At 40.1% G+C, this 22,466-nt stretch overlaps 1 protein-coding gene across 1 annotated transcript in view; it reads left to right on the forward strand.

Annotated features, from left to right (window-relative positions):
• The window catches only part of MAN2A1 (mannosidase alpha class 2A member 1), a 147,108-nt gene that overhangs the window by 70,162 nt on the left and 54,480 nt on the right, over positions 1-22,466 (forward strand). Inside the window, exons 9-12 of the mRNA XM_058656332.1 lie at positions 3,198-3,400; positions 5,783-5,965; positions 10,145-10,259; positions 11,408-11,475. Coding sequence (XP_058512315.1) covers positions 3,198-3,400; positions 5,783-5,965; positions 10,145-10,259; positions 11,408-11,475 — 569 coding nt within the window. The remainder of the gene's footprint in view (positions 1-3,197; positions 3,401-5,782; positions 5,966-10,144; positions 10,260-11,407; positions 11,476-22,466) is intronic.

Consider the following 22,466-nt stretch of genomic DNA (forward strand, 5'->3'; position numbering starts at 1 on the left):
TTTGCCATCACATTTTAAACACGTAATTTTTTCTAGATCTTTGCCCTAATCGTGGTGGATGATATTGTTGATTTTTAGGATATAAGCTACTTAAATTATTTTTATTTGATTATTTCAAATGTCTCAGATATTTGCTATGTGCAAGTTCCAATGAAACGTTATAAAAAATTTAATTACTTTTCAATGTATGCTAGCGGAGATGGAGGATTATTTTTCAATTCTTAAGATTTGAATTATGTTTGTGCGAATGCCTGCTGTGATACTTCTCTAAATCTCTAAACTGAAACATTGCCAAGAGGAAAGTATTTTCCTGTGGCTCACACTGAAAGTTAACAGTGGTATTTATTTATTTACTTATTTTATTTTTAAATATTTGAAACACAGAGAGGCAGAAACAGACCACAGACCTTTCATTTGCTTGTTCACTTCCCAAATGCCAAAAATAGCAAGGACTTGGCCAAGTCAAAGCTAAACCAGATACTCCATCTGGGGCTCCCGTGTGGTTGGCAGAGACCCAAGTGCTGGAGTATTCACCTGCTGTCTCCCAGGGTGAGCATCCTCAGAAGCTACAATCAAAAGGAGTGTCAGGACTTGAATGCAGATACCCTGATACGGAGTGTGAGCATCTCAAGCTGTGTCCTCGCTGAATCAAGAACCCACCAACCTCCAGTTGAAGGAGTATACTCTGCTGTTAATTATCACCCTGTGATATGCACAGTTTTCTGAATTTTGAAACTCAAAATATTTTTGTTCTTTACATACCATCCATTACTATATAGGTTAGGAAAATGAGATTAAGAAATATTTAGATCAGTTAAATTTTGCTGCTGTTACATGTACATCCCTGGGCTCATCATTGCTGTGTGTTTGTGAAGCCGATGTTACATTTCCTTCAAGGTGTGATGTCATTTCTTAGGTGGATTTATATACATACACATTCTGCTTTCTACTAATGCAGTTGGATAATAATCCTTGTTAGCTAAAAATATAAGGAGTGCTTATTGCTTGTCATTACTGTTAAAGGATATTTTATTTAACCTATTTCCTTGAATATTTTCTGATAGGTTCTGTTGTTATTTCCATTATAAATCAGGAAACTGAGGCACAGATGGATTGACTTGTTCAAGATCATATTGTATCTGGTAAAGGCAAGAGTAGGATCAGGCATTTAGCCTTCATCTCTTCAAAGAACCTGAGTTTTAATTTTGGACATTTGTCTTCAAACTGTAGTTTGCCTTTAGTGCAAGAACCTGGGACAGGGGACCATGTTGTAGCATAGCTGGTAAGGCTATTGCGTGCCACAGTGGCTTCACTTGTGAGGTTTGGTTCAAGTCCCGGCTGCTCCACTTTCAATATAACTCCGTGCCAATGCACTTGGGAAAGCAGTGGAAGATGGCCCAAGTGCTTGGGGTTCGGTCTGGGACCTCCTGCCATGGGGCCATTTGGTGAGTTTGCAGATGCAAGATTTTTTTTTCTGTCTTTCCTTCTTTCTCTTGTAATTCTTCCTTTCAAAGAAATAAAATCTATCTTAAAAAAAGAAAAAAGAGGGAGAACGTGAGAGACAACAGTTTTGGCCACCCATGTGGGAAACTTGGTTTGTGTTTCCAGCTCTTGCCTGTAACCCCTGTCCAGCTTCAGCTGTTTGCAGGAATTTGGGGGAGTGAACAAGTCCTTCTGCCTATCTCTGCCTATAAAATAAGTAAAAATGGGGGGAGGATCAAGGAAGAATAAACGTTGTATTTGAAAATTGATTACCTTTAGCAATACCTTAATGGTTAAGAAATACTTGGTTGCTGCCACAAAACTGATTGTAGCATTTAGATTGTTATAAGTTGTATTTTACTTGTTAATATCAGTGGTGTAAATGCATCCAGTCCAGATTTTGTTTCTTGAAGTATCAAAATACAACTAAAATTTAAACTATTACTTGCCAGCTATATTTCTAAACCTTATACTTAAAAACCATATTTGCTGTAATACAGAAATGTTATGTAATATACCAAAAACCTCCTGTGGCTTAAGTGGTTAAGATGGGATTTAAATCCATGTCAGTGCTACAGTGGATTAAAGTACCTTACCAAGTCTGGGTCTGTGTGTGTGTGTACAGCAGGAACAAAGTAGCCAGCATCTTAATATTTAAAAAAAAAAAAAAACACAGTCCCTGTTGAGGAATCTGTTTTTCCTCTGAGTTCCTTTTCATACATTTTTACAAGGTCTGCTGTAATGTTTTTTGTGTCCTTTGGCTTGTAGAAAAATTTGGACTCATAAAAATGGATTTATGTGCCGGTAATTTAAGTCATTAGTCACAAAGACCTGTTCATTTGAGCAGTCAACCTTGCATTTCTTGTAACCCTGTATTTTACTTCTGCTCAGTGTTGCCTCCAGGTAGCGGAAGTCCATTTTCCAATGACCTGCCATTCTTAAAGTGCCTCTTCTCCATCATTAGTGCTGAAGCTAGGGGAAAAGGAGTCATGGGAGGGCACTCTGTATGAGACACGCAAGGCTAACAAGACTGTTCTGGCAGACTTGTGGGGTATCGTGTGTGTCTCTTAGTTTTCTTCTTTGAGTTACTGATCAGGTCCTTGCCTGCTGCAGAATTTCAAGATGGATAAGGATAGATACACAAATGCGGAGATCTAAATAGCCCCTCTGCTCACTTTGTAGACATACAGGTTTTCTGTTTAAGTTAGAACTTCTTGCAAGTAAAAGTCACTTATGTTTCTCCTTCTGCTTTAGATTCTTGTTAAATCTGAGCTCTTGGTTCATTTTGCCTGGGAACATTTAAAAAAAAGTTTTTTTTTTTAAGATTGTATTTGTTGATTTAATATGAAAGGCAGAAGGAGAGTGAGATTGTGAGTCATGACAGCGAGAGATCTTCCATCAACATGTTCACTCCCTAAATGGTGGCAACAGTTGAATCTGGACCAGTGGACAGGAATTGGGTCCAGGTCCCCAAGTGGGTGTCAGGGCCACTCACCCTTGGGCCATCCTGGAAGCCTTCCTAGCACTTTAGCTGGGGACCCTGTTGGAAGTAGAGTAGCTATTGTATAGCTGCATGGTCATCAGGGTGTTTCATCTGTTGAAACCTAAAAGCATACCCAAGATATTCTTTATTTACCTTAACTTTGGGTGTAGGCAGTGAGTGATTGCACAGTAGAAATGAATTATTGAAGTGTAACTTTGTTTTTCTCTGCTAGATACAATTTGGAACTGTATCCGATTATTTTGATGCCCTGGATAAAGCAGCTGCAGCTGAGAGTAACAATGGCCAATCAGTGTTTCCTGTTGTAAGTGGAGACTTTTTCACCTATGCCGACCGGGATGATCATTACTGGAGTGGCTACTTTACATCTAGACCTTTTTACAAATGGCTGGATAGAGTCATGGAATCCCAGCTACGGTATCTTTATTTTTTCAGTCACATTTATTTATTCATTACTTTTATGTTATTTTAGGCCTTCTGGGGAATTTTTTGCATAATGTGCATCATTTGTGTGGCGTTATGATTGGGCTTAATGCAATCACAAAATTTTAATGCAATCAGAAATACGTCTCCAAAGTACAGTTAAATTATTGCATGGATTTTTGTTCTGGGAGGAAAAGCAGTTTATCTAATTAGATTTTGCTGGAGTTGCATTCTGTGTCGTATTTTTCTGATTAATTTACCTATATTATTTGCACACCATATAAATATTCAGTCAGTGGCAGTATTTGGTGTGTCTTTCTGGAGGCCAGCAATCAGGCCTATTGAATTGCTGGAAATGTTGGTGAGTGCAATTCAAGCAAGCAGGGACTGTCGGCAGCCAGAACGTGGGTGTCCAGGTGGCTGTGTTTCACGTGTGGGAGAATCTCTCAGCCTGTGTCTCAGTTCCTATTTCTTTTGAAACACGTCTCTATATGATTTTCTGCTTAGAAGAACAAAGTTGAAAGAAATGAGAATTGATGGGACATAGAGATTGACTGGTTGGAAAACGAAACTGATAATGATGGAGATAGAAAGGTGGATAGAAAACACGCAACACCGGCCCACCACTGTCCCATGGGCCTCTCCGCCGCCATGCGACAGGAGACTGTAATCATTGCTGCTTCTGCCACTGTCCAGTATGGGAGTCATCAGCCACATGGTAGTGCTGAGCACTTGAAATGGGATCAGTGTGATGAAGGAACTAAATTCTTTATACTTTCCAGTTTTAGTTAATGTAAGTGTCAGTGGCACGTCTAGATGTCCCAGTGCCACCTGTGACTAGTGGCTCTCCCATTTTAGGGAGGATGGTTCTAACATGACCAGCTTGTTCCGTGGCAGGTACCCCAGGGGCTCCTGAGGCCTCCTCAGTGTAAAGCATGGTGGAGTAATTCATTTTCAGGATGAATCTTTGTGGTAACAAAGAAAGAGTTGGGTCATCCCCACCCTCATTTGCACGCTAGTGAACGCCCAGTGCTTTTCAGAGGTACTTCTTATAAAAGTCACATACAATTCATTTCACTAAGCCACACATCCTTTAAAGAAATACTTACTTTCACTTTGAGAAAGAGAGAGAGAGAGAGAATTGATCTTCTGCTACCTCATTGCCAAAGTGCATACGCCAGCCAGTGGATTCCGTGGGAGTATCTGGGACCCAGGTGCTCCAGCCCTGCCTTTTACCCTCCAGGGCATGCATATGGAGGAAGATGGATTTGAAAGTTAGGCAAAGGTTCAAATCCTGGCACTCTAATATGAATGTGGGCATCATAACCGCTGTACCAAGCACCAGAACTCTATGCCTCCATTTTTTTTTCCTTTTAAAAAAAAGCACACACTTTAAAAAATCCATTTATTTGAAAGGCAGAGTGAAGAAAAGAGAGAGAGAAGAGAGCTTTCTTCCATTCTGTGTTAATTTCTCAAATACCTGCAATAGTCATGCCAAGCCTGGAACGCCATCTATGTCTTTTCCTTGGTGGCAGGGACACAAACACTTGAGCCATAATCTGATTTTGCTAAGGGTGAACATTAGCAGGAAATTGGACCAAAAGTGGAATGAAGGCTTGAATCCTAGTCACTCTGATAGGGATGTGGGTGTCCCAGGTAGCAGTTTACCTGCTGCCCTCCCCGCCCCCACCCCAGGTCTCCTTTCAAAGAATCATCTTCGAAACCTATCTTGAACTATGTTCTGTGATGAAAAAAAAAAAGTAAAAATCATTGACCCCTATCCTCTTTCCCGTGAGCTCTACCCAGACCAGGTCTCACCAAGTTTCTCATTTTCAGTTCTTCAGTTCTCTGTGTGTGCTATCATCCCATACTGAAGCTAGCTCTTTGTTCCTGCACCAGGCTTGGCTATCATTTTCTGCCTCTCCCCCTCCATATTGTGCTCACGGGAGCAGGTGTTTCTGCACCCTTCGGGTTCAGGTCTGAGAGTGAAGGCCTGCCTGGTGCTGTAGGCATGGCTGTCTGTGGTGTGTTCACCTGCTTCTTGCTGCTGCTGTGTTCAGAGATTTCCCACTGTGTTATGCATAGGTAAACCAGTCTTGTTGCCAACAGGTGCTGGCTGCTTTCCAGCATCATCTAGAAGAAGAATCCTCAGCATCAGTGTAGACATCGTGTTCTTTGATGATCGAGAAGTTAGATGTGTTGGGTGGGTACCCTGGGGCTTTTGTAGACATGATGCTTATTGTCAGTATCATTTTCATAAGATGCATTGTAATTGTGCGTGAAGAGCATTTTAAAAGTATTAGCCACGTATTTTAGATTATAAACTAAAATATTGGTTTTGAAATAAAAAATTAATATTTGTTTTTACACAATTAGGGCTGCTGAAATTCTTTACTATCTCGCCCTGAAGCAAGCTCAGAAATACAAGATCAAAAATTTTCTTTCATCTTCACATTACACGGCACTGACAGAAGCCAGAAGGAACTTGGGATTGTTTCAGCATCATGACGCTATCACAGGAACTGCCAAAGACTGGGTGGTGGTGGATTATGGTACCAGGTAATGCAATTAGGGAAAAATAGCCTTTGAACAAATGTTTTAAAATTTGGAGTCAGAAAATTCTTGTCTCTGATGATGAAGGTGTCTGTGCACATGGGTCCACAGTGGTAATCGTGTTGTTTTTACATACAATTACGTAGTAGTAGAACCTCATTGATTTCCAAAGAATTTGCAAGACATCTTGTGACAGAGCCCTAACCTGCTACTGTTTTCTCCCGCATCCACATGTGGGTCCCATGTGGTTCATTGAGACTGTCTTCTAAACCAACAATGTTGACATCCAATAAACCAGTGTAATCCTGTGACAGAAAAGGCCCATTGTTAAATCATTTTGTTAGATAATTTTGTTAAATAATTCTTATCTCTTGCTGTCTCTGATCCAGTTGTGCTTGAATATTTTACTTTTCCTTAGGAGGAACAAGCAAGGAGCATAGTTAGGAAGGAAGACATGTGCTGGGTGGCTGGTAGAAACAGGCAGAGATGATGGGTGGCCTGGGCATTGATGTCACAGCCACTTCACCTCTTAGCATGGGAGAGTGCACTCATCGCCAAAGCAATAAAAGAGCAGGAGACTTTGTAAGCAATGCCTGCCAAGCTGCAAAGCCCACCCCAAGTGACACCAACTTCCTTGTCTTCTTGTCACACAGCGATCATTAGAATCTGAGTGGAGGAGCTTCTTACATCGGGAAGGAGGTTTAACTACTGTTTCACTATAATTTAAACTGTTGTTTCTTCAGATTTTTTTTATTCTATCAGTGGTTGCTTGTTTTGTGAATATTTTTAAATCATTCAAAATGTACCGTGGATAACTGTATGCATTATACAGTTACTTTAAATACTGCTGCATACTTACACTATCAACATTAAAAAGGGACTGACAGCTGATCGTGCTAATTATAATGTGCTTATTAAATTTGAAAGGTGCAGTGTTTTGACTGGGTGTCTAGAAACCAGGGAGAGAAGGATATTCCTTAGGTTTTATTAGTGGACTCAAGCCCTGAAAAACCTTGTTGGTGATTTCTTGAACATCTTCTCAGTTCCCTTATAAGCAGATGCCTTTGGCCCTATGCCAGTGGGGTTGAGCAGAGCTTCCAGTGGGAAGCACTGATTAGGTGGTAGTGATGTGGGTATCTCTCCACCTGTAAGTATCGTTGACAGGAAAGTCAATGGAAAAGTCAGTGAGTACATTTTTCTTCTTCCCTTGCTCCTGCCTTCTTGGCTTGTTGAGAGGGTTTCTTGGGGGGGGGGGGGGATTTCTTTTTAAGTGAGACTGGTTAGAATCATAGCAGACCTCCCGGACAAGGCATCCTAGTCTTCCTCCTCTCTTTGGCCTCCTAGCGCAAAGAGATTTGGGTACAGGTCATTGAGTTTGGTCTACAGAAGAAATGTCTCATGAAGGTTGACCAGCAGTTGCTCCAGAGATGTTTTGTATTGCTTTTAGCTTAGGAAAACAAACCCCTGCAGAGTTGCATTTTGGAGGGGGGTGGGGAAAGATGCAGTAATTCCCTAATTGTACTTGACATTTGTAAATTTGCTCTGTGAGCACTTCACACTTCATTGAGAAGTCAGAAACAATTATGAAGCCATTAGCACAGGCATTTTGAGGAGGAAATTTCAAAACATGAGTTAAAGGATTAGCAACAAAGAAGCAACCACACAGGGTATTTTTTTTTTTTTAATATATATTTGGGCATTAGACCACTGTTCATTTAGATGCTGACAGAGATGTCTCTAGAACAAGTGTATGTGTTAGGGACTACATTCGACTGCAGACCCAAACACCATAAATCCTACCCTGTTTATTTCCTGAGCAATTTGGGTACCCTGGCTCCGCAGTGTCTTAGAGGGACGAGGTCCTTCTAGCATTTTCCTTGGCTGCCTAGTGTGATGCTCAGAGTCATGCTGTCAGACAGTAGGGTGAATGTGTATGAAATGACAAGCTGCACAGCTGGAATTCGTCCTGTCATATTTGGAGGTTCTAATCCATGGACAGACACAAAAAATGAGTTACAGTGGAGCAGTGCCCATGGTGGGCGTTTAGCTTAAAGGTCGATAATGCAGCTGAGGTATGAGTTAAGAAGAAGTGATAATGAGATGAGTGATGGGAACATTTTAGAATTCGGCCAGCTTTTCCAAAATTGTAATTAGGGTAGGTTAAGAGAAGGCAGAACAGAAGGTGAGAATGAGGGGACTAACATTTCCATCCATCTGTTGTTTGACAGACATCAGCACATCTCCCGAGTGCTCTGGTGGTAGGAAGCTAGAGAGATGTGGTTCCTAAATGATTCTTTTTTCCTAATTCGTGTCCCCTGTTAACGAGTACATCATAGGAAATTAGAGGTTTGGAGAAGTTCCGCATTGCTGAAACATGTTGACTATCTTAGTGTTCTCCAGATTTATTTGATGGGCTTTACTTTAAAGAAAATAGGATATTAAGTCCTGAGAAAGCACATAGGGAATGCTTTGCTGTAGATTTTTTGCCTTTTAGATGCAAACAATGATTCCTAGATTTCACTGAGTTTAATTACAGCTCTGTAATAATACACTGTAACTCATAGACAATTTTAGTGGATGGAAAATGTAACTTTTGTTCTGCAGATTCAGGCTACATAAGACAGATAACTATGAAAATAATATAAATAATCTTAATTTTATAGCTAAAATGTATTAATTCCTATGGTGTTCATATCTGGTGAGAACATTTCTTGCGATTTCAAAAAGGCATTTATATTTATGTATTGAGAAATTTAAGTAATAGCATGAATTCAAAGCCATAGCAATTTTTAAAAATACGATATAGGTGTACTGTGTATATATGTTTAATTGGTAACAATGATACATCTTTGACGGAAGTGTTCTTGTCTGGAGAAAGAAGTTAGTTCTAATTCTTCATTGTTATTATGTGAAACAAATATGTCCATAAGGCAAAGATCAAGTTTCTTCCAGTACAAAAAAGATAGTAGAAAAAGAATATAAACCTGGTAGAGTCAGTCTCTGATGGTGGATTTTTAATGTGGTTAACACAGCTTCTCTGTGCCTTATGTGAGTTTTGTTGGAGAAACCTGGTTTGTAAAACCTTAAAAAAAATGTAATTGAATTAGGCTTTAAAAAAATTTTTGTGATTGTTACTTTTTTTGTTTATTAATGTGGAGAACAGAGTTCATGGAATTTCATAGATAGGATTTCAAGAATTCATTGATATTCTTCTCTCCTTTCCTTTTTTTTTTTTCCTGTTAAAGTTTTGCAGTAGCATACATCCACTTTACTTGATGATAGCAAACTCCGTGCCCCTCTAAACAAATAGCTCTACAAGTATAAGTTAGAGAGGCGCTGTTCCACAGGAGTACGTGCAAGGTTATGGACAACACTCAAATAACAAAATGTCAGTTTAGCTCAGCACACATTAAAGTTGTTTTTGTGTTCTAAGTATTAGCTACATTGACTGTGAAAAAAACCCTCAAGCTGGCTCTTTTCCAATATGGAATGACCCAGCAATAGCTGCTGGTACACTGAAGTTGTATTCCCTTAATCAATAAATTCTCAAACATTCATTAGTTCCTCAGGCGTAAGATGCCATGTGAATGCCAATTTTGTAATTTCGGTGGCTAAGAGTAACAGGGATGAAGCCAATTCCAGTATCCAGGCCTGTGAAAAACTTTTTTTTCTTTCTAGTTCTTTTGAGCAATATTGTGAACCTAAGTTCAGGGAGATAGCTCCTGAGGGTGGTTTCTATGCAGACTGAAGTATTTGGTGAACCGAGTTAATCTTGGGTTTTCTATGTTGTTTCAAGCTATGTACAGGTTTTTACTAAGGAAGATAGCAATTTTTGTTTTTCACAGAGTACCTTAAACTATTGTGTTGAGCAAACCTGGGCAGTCTTATTTTCTGTGATGTTCATAGAAACTATAAGCAGTTTGAATAAGTTTATGGATATCAGCTGTATCCAGAAAGTTTTCTATTTTAAATAAATCTTCACCAGGGATATGTATGGGCTAACTTTTTTTTTCCCTAAGTATGTACTTCTCAGGAATAAAAGGAACCATGTTTGGGGAGAGTTAGTGTAGATCACACTTTGTGAATTCAAGATGAAAACATTGGTGGTTGGGCTATTACTGAAGCTGAAAACTTTTATCTGCATGTTTTTAAATTGTTCTCAGACTAATGAGTTTTGGCTTTCAGACTCTTTCATTCGTTGATGATTTTGGAGAAGGTCATCGGAAGTTCTGCCTTTCTTCTCATTCTGAGGGACAAACACATGTATGACTCCTATTCTCCGGATTCCTTCTTAGAGATGGTTAGTTGGCCTCTTTCGTATCCTTTGTAAAATATGTGATTCTTTTGTTCTCAGAGTGGGAGTGGGTGTAATCTAATCATGCTCGTACATATTTAAAATAATTTGTATCTGCTCATAAAGGTGACTGTGTTCTTTCTTGTAAGTATTTGATTTTAATGTGAAAATGTTCTGGCATGCATGTAAATACAAGAATAAAACAGTGAACTTTTGTCAGTGGTATAAAACTGATAAAGCACCATTGAGATGATGTTGTATGGACTGGGCATTACAGACATTCTACTTCGACATTAGAAACTTCACAGTATTTGATTTTTTAAAAATCAGTCCTTATTCTGTTCTTGCTAACCTTGGGTTTGACTGGTCTTCTGGTTCCAGAATGAGCTCATGGACAGCTATGGATATGATGAAATAGACAGTGATTAAGCAAATAGACAACTGGCTATTCATGGCCCTTGAGAAAATTACTTACCAATTGTGGTCCCTCATCCGCTTGTCTGTAAATTGGGATGATAACACTTGCTGCCTTCTGTTGCAATAAGCAAGAAAAGCTGCAATAAAACAAAAGTGTTAGAAATCGAATGCACAGTTCTATAGCAAGGAAGAATAGTTGAAAAAAGATTGGAACCTTATTTATACACCCTATTGGCAAATCACGTTTTGAAATCACATGTAATTGCAACTGTACGAGTGATGTGTTTGGAGCTTAAATATGGTGTAAATTTCTGCACACAGCCGTCACCTCTGTATTTTCATATACTAATGTTTTTAATTAGACATTTTCATATTAAAATAAATGGACCTGCATTTCCCAAGGTTATGAAACACAAGACACAAAAAGAGGGGTACAGAATTTTGTAGAATCATTTTTAGAACTGATGTATTTGGTCTCTATGTGGAACTGTTCACTATGAACTCAAGCTGTTGTCACGTCCGCTCCACTTCAGAGCTCTGCACACATACATATACGACAGGAATCACACAGATTTACACAGGGATTGTTCGGAATTGTGATGGATTTCCTATAGCTGGAAAGAGAATGTTTATGTTATTATTATGACCTTTCTAAGATTTTTTTTTGAAAGATGCTCTTATATAGCTAATTTTGGAAGTTTTTAAAAAGTAAAATTTAAAAACGTTCATTTTTGTAGGATCTGAAACAAAAATCGCAAGATTCTCTGCCTCGAAAAAATATAATTGAAGTGAGTTCAGAGCCAAGGTAAATGAATAATTTCCCAGCAGTATGTTCCAGTTTTATGGCATGTAAGGGTTTCATGGTTTTGTTCTTTTTATCAGTATCTAACGTGCAGCAATAGTTCATGTAAGCAACTCATGAATTTTTTAGAAAAATTTCTGAACAAAAATGCATTTCCTCCCATGACTGTGATAAGTTCAGTGCTGAAGGTAGCATCCTTCTTAGTACATAGATACCTGAGGAAGTTTTTATAACAACTAAAATTTCATAGCAATGTAAGACATAGGATGGTATATATGTCATTGTGAGAAAGAAAAATCCCCTATCTTTTTAATAGCATGTTTAGATTATGTCTTTGGTTAAGGTTTCATTTTGTTGCCTGATTTTCATCAATCATTTCTGCTTTTTAAGGGAAAGAAGAAACTTTTTTATTTAGTTATTATTATTAGGAGATCCAATCCCTGCCATAAATGGTCCACCAGTTCACCTCAGAACTGTGGGTTTATGCTGCAGGAATTAGCAGGAGTGGTTTTTTTTTTTAAGAAGTGTAGTCATAATGGCTAGAGCTGGGTACATCTGAAGCTAGAAGTCGGAACAGTCCTCTTTGTCTCTCACATGGCTACAAGGACCCAAGCAGTTGGAACATCCTCTATTGCTTTTTCACGTGTTTGAGCAGGGATCACGGTCAAAAGTGGAACAGCTGAGAATTGAACTAGCACCCATAGCGGGTGCCGGCACTGCAGGGGAAGCGTTAGCCGTTACAACATACTGCCAGGCTTGAAAGATGTTTTATTGACTTGACAAGGGTGCTTAATTGGTTACTACTTCTAATAAGATAAAGCAGTGTTTTATGATTTCTTGGGAATACTGGAACCATTAAGGCCTCTGATTCGTTTAAGGTTCATTTAGTTGAATGGGTGACGGGAGGAAGAGACAGAGCTCTTCTTGTTAAAAGCTGAACCTGAGCCAGGCCAAAGCAGAGCCAGGAACCCCACCCAGGTCTGTCATGCAAGTGGCAGGACCCCCAAGAACTTAAGCTATCACCCGCTGCTTTTCTGAGTGCCCTGTTAAGTAGCTGGGTCAGCAGAAGTGGAAACCAGCACTCTAACATGGAATGCAGATGTCACAAATGGGTTAATCTACACCAGGATATTCATCCCATGGCATCTGATTATGATGGCTAAGTGTGGATCCAGTCTCAGGATTTTCAAAATATAACATTGTCTTATCACCTCTTAAAAACAGAGGGTTAGAAGGCTAATTGTTGGGAGCACATGTGTCTGAGTGCAGGTAAGATTTGTGCAGGGGAAGCTTTGTGCCGCGATGCCAGTGTGCCACGCTGTGCCATGCTGTGGGGTTCCTGGCTGCCAGCTGCAGTTTTCCGCCCTGGGAGGCAGCAGTGATGGCTCAGCTCTTTGGGTTCCGCCAACAGTGTCGGAGACTTTGATTGCATTACAGCTCTCGGAATTCAGCCCTGTCCTGGCCCGGCTGCTAAAGGAGTTGGAAAAGTGGTCCAGTGGAGGAGAGCTCTCTCGTTGCCCCTCAAATGAATACAGGTTATTAAAATATTATAATGTAAATGAAATGGAAATACTGGAGAGAATGTATCCTGTCTAGTAAAATTGAGAGTTTAGCTAAATGTAAACCATAGTAATATTTTGAGACGTTAGGGATTATATGCCTGTGCCTTAAATATCATATCCCTTGTAAACTGTATGCAGATCATCTTGCTGTCTTTCTATTCCCTTTCCTATTTGGTGGGGGAAGAGCTTTGATTTTTCTGATTCTAACAAAGGGAAATGTTGCTAAAAGGGATTCCTGCCCCATTTCCTCCCTATTGCACTCCCTCTGGATGTGTGTGTCAGTGCCTAATGGGTGGACACTGTCTTTGTTTTCTCTCCCTCCTTGCTGCCATAGCGTTAAGCAGCAAACAATGGAAATTTATCCTTACTGATGTTAGAAGGAAAAAAATTGAAGAAATTGAAGTGTAATAATGGGAAGAAAATGTATTTTGTGTAGTGTTAGCTTACGGGGTATTCATACACACACATATCACACATAGGTAAACTTATGTGGTATTTATATACACACACGTATCTGTATTATTTTTATGAAACAATTTTGTAAACTCTGAGATTTTCCTTATTACCCCCCGTTAAATAAACCTGCACCCTCACTGATTTCCCCTATATTGTTACAATAGTATAATCCTTCTTAAAGAGTCATAAGTTCATCATTCTGCTGTTTAAGTGAATCCTGACATTGTAGGTATAGACAATGGTAGAGAGTCCAGCATGCTATTGTCAAGATATATTTAAGTTTCGTTGGGAGTCCATCTTGATTTGAAAGTAGAGATGCATACTGCATTGTATCTTTACATCTGGATATGATAGTCTCTATTACACAGTTACTATACATCCCTTTAATTGAAAATCCATAAAACAAAATAAAAAATAGTAGGATAAATAGAAAATGTACAGTAACATGAAGTTGAATGACCAATGCGTTGCTAAAGAAATGAAAATCAAAAACCTTCTTGAGGAAAATAATGCTACTATATGATCTGTCAGTACAGAATTTAATAAAAGAAAAAAGCTTCTTGAAGAAATGAAAACAAAAACAAAAACATCAAAACCCATGAGATGTAGTGAAACAGTATATCCACTTCTGGGAATGCATGCAGAAGAAATGGAATGTGGATACGAGAAAGGGATCTGTAATCCTCTATTTCCAAAGCTGCCCTACAAGTGATACTTCAGGATATTCTCTTGACAGAGGAGAGGAATAGCACCCAACAAAACCAAACGCAAATGTGAAGAACATCCCAGTAAAATGACAGCAGAAGACTAAATCAATGAATAACCCATTCCTTTTAGCTAAAGATTTTATGAAATCTGTTTCCTGAAGTACCGTAGGAAAAAAAATAGGATAGTTTATTTGAATGAAAGAAGTTGTGGTAAGTTGAATAGTATCTGGAAGAAGTATTTGGCATATTCATAGCATATGTGTTCCATCGTGGTAACTGAAAATGGAAAGGGGTGAATATTATGAGAAAAAAGTTTGGTGTAATGTTTGATAGTGGTTCAGGATAGTTGGCTGTGGTGAATTTTAATGGGAAAGTGTCTGAACTTAAGTTGTTCAAAGTTTCTTTTAAGATTGAACTTTCAAGAAAGTGATTTGTTAGTGTTTACTTTGCTTTTTATGTTGCAGTTGTAAGAACAAATTCATTTTTCTACAAACTAGTTTCAAGGTAGGCCATCTGGATTGGCAGTGTGTTCCCGTTACTCTAGCTGCCTCCCCTAGCGTGTGGCTCTCACTCCCTTAGCTCCCCCTTCTCCATGCCCTACGTCCATGCTTCATCCAGAAGGCAGGAGCAATGAATGAGTCTTGCCAATTGAATCTGCTGTCTGGCATTAAACCTGAAGACACAGTTCCTTTCTCTGTCTTCACTTGCCAGAGTTCGAATCATGTTTCCTTGTTCTCTGGTCCAATACAGACAGCAGGCCAGGGAAGTTGTAGGAAGCAGATAGATGAGAGGCTGGGGGAAGAGAGAGAGAGAGAGAGAGAGAATGAATGAATATGTATCTGATGGACTGTTCCCTTATGGGAGACACCCTGGACCACTTCCACATGGCAGAGTGACCTTGTGAGAGAAATGACCGCTCAGGGAAGACAGCACTGGGCTTTTATACATTTTAGGTGTGCGAGATAGGGGGAGGTGGCAACTCCTCAGTTTGCGCATGCTTGTGACATGTCATCACAGTGAGTTTTGATATTCTGCAGAGACCAAATTGGAAACATTTCTGGCTGGAAATATCTGTTTGATCTCAGCAAAGATAGCATTCAGGCTAGTTAGGCTCCTTGTGTGGCTGGTGGCCAGAGGGAGGCAGGAAGGAGGGAGTGAGTACCGGGACTCTGTCTGTGGCTTGGTGTTTCCCTACATTCATCAGGGCCCAAGCACTTGGAATATCTTCTGCTGCTTTCAGATGCCCTTTATTAGGGAGCTGTATTACAGGTGAAGCAGCCAGATCTCAAACCAGCACCTGATGGACATCCCAGGCTGCTGCTTTTCTCACTGTGCCACAGTGCTGGCTGCCTGCAGGCATACAGCATGGGGTCTGCCTTTCCGGTGCTGAAGTCATAGTGACTCAGGTGATCCATTCCATCAATTTCATATGGACTTTACAAGAACCTTCCTTCCCAGTCCCTATAATTCATAATCGTGTGTGATTTTGTTTCTAGGCACAAAATTATGTTCTATTTTACTTGTGGCAACGGTGAAACACATTGTGTTTAAAATGATGCTTTTAGGTTTATTCTTGAAAAACTGGCAAAGTAGTTAGAGCACACCTGCTAAATTGCCTGGTTAGCCAGTGTTTTAATTGCCCTTTTATTGTGTGTATTTTAAATCAAACCTGCTTACTAGCTATGTGAATCTAGTTTATTGTTGTCATAGTTTTATCTGATGAATTAGATTTACAGAGTCTGTTGCAGTTGTGTAACTTGTCTGATGAATCAGAGCGCTTCTGCTTGTGGCACACAGCGTCTTGCAGGCGTCCCATGAAGGACCGTAGTCATTGATGTGCAGAAGGTGGGGAGGAGAGCCAAGTGCCTGTTCATGTGGATTTAGGGCGAGACCCTTTGAAACCTTACAGTATAAAGGCAAATTTAGTATGAGAACTATAATCCAGGTATGAGTATAATAATTTCTAGATAAGATGTTTGGAAATGCAAAACTTGATAGAACCTACCCAAAATTTTGAGGAGGAAGAGTGGTGTGAAAGACCAGCTGGCATCAGATTTGGTGTGTCTGCCAGATATTGGACATTTTCCATGCTTCTGTTGTTGCTGTAGTGCCAAAGTTTTCTCACTCGTGATTGGAGTTGTGTGAGGCACTATGAGTGTGTGATTGCAAATTAAATATCTAGGTTAGGAGTCCTTTCTGAATCCATTAAGACTGAAGTGTCAGGAGTGATTGATTATGACATAACGGAGGTTCTTTTAGTCATTCATGCTTTTCCAGTTTCTTGCAAACTGAGTTCTCTGTCAGATTGCTGGCTTCCTTGGGTCTAGTCCCAGCGTCCGTCTTGTCTGCTGGAATTGTTAGCATGGGAAGCCCATTGACTCAGAGCAGTTCAGAACATAGACTGCCATGATGTGGCATACTGCTTAAGTCTCCCATTCTTCAGAACTGATTTTTTTTTTTGGCCTCTTCTGTCAGATTAATAAAGTGCATGGTACAAGAAGAACAAGGGAAAGGGTGTTAGTGGAGCTATCCTGAGGTGTTCCGTGGGGGCTTCAAGCCTGTCTTGGACTTGAGAAGACATTGCATCCTTGTGGGAAAAGACAAACCTTAAATAGAGCCTTTGAACTTATTTGGAGAGTAGCATTACTTTAGTTCTGCAGGTAGTTATGTGTGAATCTGGGCTGCTTTCCAGGATGGACAAACCTGGGTTTCTGATATATGCGCAGTGATTGCAAACAGCTTTGGTGGAAGCTGTGTTCTGCCTGCCTTGTGACATGTCCACGTACGCCGTAAGCAAGCAGTGTTGTCCCTGTCGTGACACAAGCTCTTCAAGCCGATCCTTGGATGGCAGTGCAAGGAGTCTTGCCCAGGACCAATATGGTCTCCAAAAGTGTTTTCAAAATAGAAGGTAGTTTGTGTTTTTGTCATGTTCACATTTTTGCTCTCTGTACAAGGACCTGTTTATAGAAGAGATGTGACACAAAGTGAAAAAAAAAAGTGATTTTCTTCTGTATTCACCTGAAAATTTCACACAGGATGGATCTGATTTGCCAAGAGAGGCACCCAAAATGAAATGAAACATGTTTTCTATGTCTGTCTGTAACAACACAACAGCCTTGTTTTACTGTGTTAACTTCTTTGGTCTTTTTTATTTGTAAAGATTGCCTTGTTTGTGTGGTACACGTTCTTCCAAAAGTTACAACATTTTATTCATTGGAGAAATGAGATTTCCTTCCTGCAGAGGAGAATTACACTTTGATTGAATATGATTCCTTATGCAGTCACCCATAAATATAATGTCTTCCTGTCTTTTCAGCAAATGGCTACAGATGTGATTTCTGAACAGACAAGAAAATAGAACATCTTAATGTTTTAGGTAAAACAGATGGTATTTTTGTTTTAGGCAAAACTCAGTGTGAAAGCAACGTAATTGGTGACAAGACTCCTGGGGTCAGCCACAACTGTGTACAGTCTTTGTGTCTGTTCCTTGTTATCGCTTTCATATCTGGAGTTTTGGGATGCTTAGAGAGGAGAGTGTATCCTTGTGTTTGCTGCGCTTTCCCTCTTCAGGATTGCTGCTCAGTTCGGGCTTTTTTCAACCCGTGTTTGGTGGTAAATGTCTCATTCTGTGATATGACATTGGAGTTTCATCATCATTTTCAGCAAGAGTAGTGCGTCCTGGTGTGTCGGTTTCCTGTTTGTATGTTGACAGATTATCTGAAAACTTGGTAATACATTTAAAAAATTTTTAAATAACACAAACTTATTAGCTTACAGTCTAAAACCTGGAGGTCCAAAATCACGTTTCAGGGGATGAACAAAGCATTGGCAGGGCTGGTTCACTGTTCAGGCTATGAGAGGGAGAAGCTGTTTCTTGGCCCCCAGCATCCCTTGGCCTCTGGCCACCTCCTCAGAGAGTCTGCCCCTCTGCTGTCTGTGGCCTTCCCCCCTGAGGACCCTTCATGCATGCTTCTCAGAGGGGCACCGGTGAGTCCTTTGGATCTGTAATCCATAATTTGCAACAAGGCATTGCTTCGCATGTACAGCCTTTCATCACATCTGCAAAATTAGCACAGTCGCAGGTGGGACATCCGTTATATAGTTTACTGTACCCGGAAACCAGATCTCAGTATATCCAATGCAAATGTATGTTCTGAGATGCAGTGGGGTGATACTTAGACATATCATGACAACAGTAAATTTCACGAGGACTAAGCCTAGATTTATCACCTTTATTCTAAAGTTCAGCATTTAGTCTTGGTAAATGGCAACACTGCAATTAATGCATTATAATTGTGGACATTTTCTCCTATCTTACTACCCAGCCTTCTCCAAGGAATGATGATGATAATAATCCCTGCTGACAAGGCAGCTAAATATTTTCCCCCAAATTTGTGAGTCTGTTTCTTTCTCTGATTTAATGTTCACCTGAATACCTGAGCCTTTGGAGCTTTCTACTTGGTTTTCCTGCTAAAAGTCTTTACTCCTGAAATCCTTCGTATACCAGGTATTAGAAATGAGCATCTGGGGTCCAGTGTGATAGCAGAGCAGCTAAGGTCCTCGCATTGAACGCACTGGGATCCCATGTGGAAGCTGGTTCTAATCCCGGCAGCCCTGCTTCCCATCCAGCTCCCTGCCTGCGGGAAAGCAGTTGATGCTGGCCCAAAGCCTTGGGACCCTGCACCTGTGTGGAAGACCCAGAAGAAGCTCCTGGCACCTGGCTTCAGATTGGCTCAGCTCCAGGCATTGTGGCCACAGGGGGAGTGAACCATTAGATGGAAGATCTTCCTCTCTGTGTCTCCTTCTCTCTGTATATCTAACTTTCCAATAAAAATAGATAATTCTTTTAAAACAACAACAACAAAAAAAGGAATGAGCATCTGACCTTCAACCTTCCAGTCACTTCCTGTCTCTTTAGCCACTCTTCCCCTAAGAACTGCAGTCTGTCTGCCCGAGCTTCGTGGATTAGCACCTTAGATGTGCCTTTTACAGTGTAGATTCTAGTGGTGTGTGATGGCCGCCACCTCCATAAAGAACATCCTATTTTGTGTGTCTATTGGACCTTTATGCTTAATCCTCTCTACCTGGAGCACATTGGCCTCTTCTTTCCTTGGCTAATAAGCTCTCATCCCAATACAAAAAAGTTTTTCAAATATGTTTTCAAAATACATAATTTTTATGAGATAGTGATTTACATTGAGAAGTATTAAAAGGATTTATACAGTGCGTATTGATAATATGAGCTAGGGGAAATATCTACTGCAATTTGTTATTTTTTTCTTGCAGAGTTTAATTTTTAAGCCTTATTTATTTATTTTTAAAAATTTTTCTCTGAAAGAGTTGCAAAAGAAGGAGAAATAGAGAGTGATGTCTTCCGTCCACTGGTTTACCACCCCCATCTGGCTGCGATGACTAGAGCTGAGCTATTTCAAAGCCAGGAGAGGAGCTGCTTCTGGGTCGTCCATGTGGGCGCGGGGTCCCAAGAACGGGAGCAGTTCCAGTGTTCTTCTGGGCTGTAAGCAGAGAGCTGGATGGGAAGTGGAGCATCTGGGACACAAACCAGCGCCCATAGGGGATGCTGGCATCACTGGCAGATGCTTAACCTATTGTGCCATGGTGCTCGCCTCACTTTCGAAGTTTTATAAATTTGTATATTTCATTGATCATTCCTTGGGTGTACTCTAGTTCATTCTTCTGTCTTTAATAATAACAAACATTTTCTTGTACTTAACGTTATCAGAGTGAGCATCTGGCATAGTAAAGCTTGCTTTGGGGGCCCACTTGTCCGAGTGCCAGAGATCAGAATCCCAGCTTCACTCCTGTCTCCAGCTTCCTGCTCATGCGCACCTGGGAAGCAGCAACGGATGGCTCAGATACCTGGGCTTCTGCTGCCCACATGTTGATACTGTGCTCTCAGCTCCTGCTCTTAGCTTTGTTTGACCTTGGCCATCATAGGCACTGGAGATGGGAGCTCTCTGTTTCTCTTGCAAATTTATAAAATTAAGCCAATTTTGAAAGTCAAAAAGAAGTATAATTAAGGATGTGCATAGTTTTTATATAGCTATTATGTCATTAGAATTTTTTCGTAAATGTTTATTGGCTATTTAATGAATATTAATGTACTTTTATTGACATATGTATGTCTCATTTTAAAAATTGATTTACTAGTAAATACAGTGCTTCAGTAGTTTAGCTGATGCTTATATTTTGGCAAGAACATTTTTGCCCCTTACTAGGGAAAAGCAAAGGTGGCTTCTTATAGTCCTTAATATATATTTTTTGGTTGTTTTTGTAGCTAATGTTTATTGTATTTTCTGATGGTATTTAATGCACTGTATTTAATCCCAACCCCAACCCCAATTTTGTAATCTTCTATTTTCTTGGTTTCCATATCCTTTTCCTTCTGCCTCAGATGGTATTTCTTTCAATATAATTCTTTCTGTAACCACTGCCGTCGGCTCTTGTTTGACCAGAGCCTTATGTAATCATGTTCTGAAGAAATGTTTGCTGGGTGTGGATCTCCAGGTTGGCTGTGATTTGTGCTGGTTTACTTCCTTATTGCGTTAAGCATGTACCATCCCTCACTTGTGTGGGTTTCTCAGCTGATGCATTATCTTCACTGGCTGCTTCTGACAACTTTCCTTTTGGAAAGGGGATGGAGAGCCGTGAAAGAACTGGACGTGCTGCAGCAGGGTCTGTATTCGTCTGCTTGGGGTCCTAGAGTTTGTGGTATCTATGGTGGGATTCCTCTCGGTTTTAAAAAATGTTGTAACTATTCAAGTTTTTCGTTTGCATTCTCTCTGACCTATGGATACACCTGTTCTCTCTTGTATTTGATCTGTTCCCTGAGTGTCACTTGTCTGTCACCTTCTTGTCCATACTGCCAGGCCCCTGATGGATCCATTTCAGTTTGGATGTTTTTACTGACCCCGACTGTGCCAGAATACTCATTATTAAGCACATCTGTAGAGCTAATTTCAAATATGTGATCTTTTAGAATGCCATTTGATTCTTTGTAATCATTTCTGTGGTTAAATGTTCTGCCTTTTTATTTACTGCTTTTATGTTGTTCCATTTCTTTGGACAAAGTAGTCATTATTTTGAAGGGATTTTTTTTGGGGGGGAGGGTTCACTGCAGAGTTCAGGTCATGTATGGTTCTGGGTCTTTGGTCTTTTTCTGCCTACTGTTTGGTCATGTGGTTGTCTTTTGAAGTACCTCGTGGCTTTATACTGAATGCTAGACGTTGTGTACAACATTTTTAGAGCCTATAGAAAATACTTTCTTTCAGAAAGATGTCACTCCAATAAAGAATTGTACTGAATTGGGACAAAAGATTGCCTCTCAACCCATTTGTTCATCTATACTTCCAAGTTTTGAACCCATATCTGATATGTTCTGTAGGCCATCCTCCCTGGTGCGTTCTGGAATGGCCTGAGATGTCTGTGTCCTACTTTTCAGAACCTGTCTATTTAGGTTTGAAAGTGTTTCGACCCCAGTAATTGGCACATGTCCTAAGGAAAACAGCAGCTGTGGGCCTGTGGCCTCCAGAGTCCCCACCAACTGCTGTGTTGTCCTCTTTGCCCCCCAGTGATTTCCTTTAGGCTTTGAACTCACTTTTGCTTGGAACTGTGTCTCCCTGCTGAGAACTGACATGGCCCCAGGTGAAAGTGACTGCAGACGCTGCATACTTTTCTGAAGGCCTTCCCCCCCCCCCCCCGCCCCCCAGCAGAGCCCTGTTGCCCTGGGCAAATGCTTGCTCTTTTTCTTCTGCCCTTTCTCTTGTATTCGGTGGAAGTGAGAACTCTTGTCTGCCATAGTGCTTCTACAAAGCTCTTGATAAGTTTCCTAATTTTGCATTTTTTTTTTTTGTTTTGGAGGAAGAGTCTTAGGCTTTTGTTGCCAGGTCTGTCAAGCTGTGGCTTTATTGTATTTTTTCTGTTATGATTAGAAAATGCTTTTGCAGTATAAATCATGTATTTTCCTACTAATTTTCTTAAGCTTTCAGATTTTTAAATTCATTTGGAATCAGTGTTGGCATCTTGTTCTAGTGTTAGCATCATCCAAGGTTAGTTAATTAGCTCGGGTTGTTTTTTACATTATTTTAATGTTCTCACAAAGAATGATGTGTCTGTCTATTCATTTATGGGTCTTTCAGTAAAGTTTTGTCTTTTTCTGTGTAGACCTTTTATTCATTTCATGTAGAGTTAAGACTTTTGTTTGCGTTCCTGGTCTAACTCTTCTAACTGGTCCCTCTGTGTGGTGTGTGTG

Source organism: Ochotona princeps, chromosome 28 (genome assembly GCF_030435755.1).
Source record: "Ochotona princeps isolate mOchPri1 chromosome 28, mOchPri1.hap1, whole genome shotgun sequence".
Taxonomy (NCBI): domain Eukaryota; kingdom Metazoa; phylum Chordata; class Mammalia; order Lagomorpha; family Ochotonidae; genus Ochotona; species Ochotona princeps.